The sequence below is a fragment of the Eimeria mitis genome, genomic scaffold (assembly GCF_000499745.2).
Source record: "Eimeria mitis Houghton genomic scaffold, Emh_scaff5586, whole genome shotgun sequence".
Classification (NCBI taxonomy): domain Eukaryota; phylum Apicomplexa; class Conoidasida; order Eucoccidiorida; family Eimeriidae; genus Eimeria; species Eimeria mitis.
This window is the reverse complement of record NW_013573856.1, coordinates 310-1,370: the sequence shown is the minus strand read 5'-3', so window position 1 is coordinate 1,370 and position 1,061 is coordinate 310. Positions and strand designations below refer to the sequence as shown.

Genomic DNA, 1,061 nt, shown 5'->3' with positions numbered 1-1,061 from the left:
AGGGTTTAGGGTTTAGGGTTTAGGGTTTAGGGTTTAGGGTTTAGTGTGTGGATGAATATTACAATCTAAACAACCATTTTTTTTCGTGTTTAGGGTTTAGGGTTTATGCTCTCTTCTTCAGAACTCAAGTGTCTAGGGTTTATTGTTTACTGTTTAGGGTTTATGAGGGTTTAGGGTTTACGAGGGTTTACGAGGGTTTACGAGGGTTTGTGTGCAGGGGAGCATTTCATTCCTAGCGAGCTGATGCGGCGCTACCGAAGGGTTCCTTATGTGCCTCTTCTTGTCTGTCCCCTAGTACCTCTCTCTTCTCCTTCTTCTTCTCTTTCTTCTTCTTCTCTCTCTTCTTTATCTTCTTCTTCTTCTTTATCTTCTTCTTCTTCTTCTTCTTCTTCTTTGTCTCCTTCTATATCTTCTTCTTTATCTTCTTCTCCTTCTTCTTCTTTATCATCATCATCTTTATCTTCTTCTTCTTCTTCTTTATCTTTACCTTCTTCTTCTTCTTCTTCTTCTTTGTCTCCTTCTGTTTCTTCTTCTTCTTCTTCTTCTTTATCTTCTTTTTCTTCTTCTTTATCTCACCCCTCTCCCTCTCCCTCTTCTCTCTCTCCCTCTTCTCTCTCTTCTCTATCTTCTCCCTCTTCTCTCTCTTCTTCTTTTTCTTCTTTTTCTTCTTTATTTCCTTCTCTTTCTTCTCTACATCCCTCGGACTTGCTACTAAAAGTATTAAACACAAAAACCCTAACCGTGGCTTCTTATGGGCCCCCCCCTAAACAACAGCACCCAGAGGGCCCCCATCGAGCCTTTAAGGGTTTTGATTGGGGAGATGAAGGAGATTACTCGAGGGATCCACCCGCTGGTGAGGGTTTAGGGTTTACGAGGGTTTAGGGTTTACGGGGGTTTAGGGTTTGGGGGGGTTTAGGGTTTAGGGGGGTTTAGGGGTTAGGGATTGGGGAGATGAAGGAGATTACTCTAGGGATCCACCTGCTGGTGAGGGGTTAGGGTTTAGGGTTTACGGGGGTTTAGGGTTTAGGGTTTAGGGTTTGGGGGGGTTTAGGGTTTGGGAG

General features: G+C 43.5%; 1 protein-coding gene across 1 annotated transcript; it reads right to left on the bottom strand.

Annotated features, from left to right (window-relative positions):
- Nucleotides 1-266: 266 nt before the first annotated feature.
- EMH_0082960 (uncharacterized protein) lies at nt 267-792 on the bottom strand (the record flags this gene model as incomplete). Its single annotated transcript, XM_013500593.1, has 2 exons — nt 267-565; nt 741-792. The coding sequence occupies 2 exons, from the start codon at nt 790-792 to the stop codon at nt 267-269; spliced, it is 351 nt and encodes a 116-aa protein (XP_013356047.1).
- Nucleotides 793-1,061: the final 269 nt, after the last annotated feature.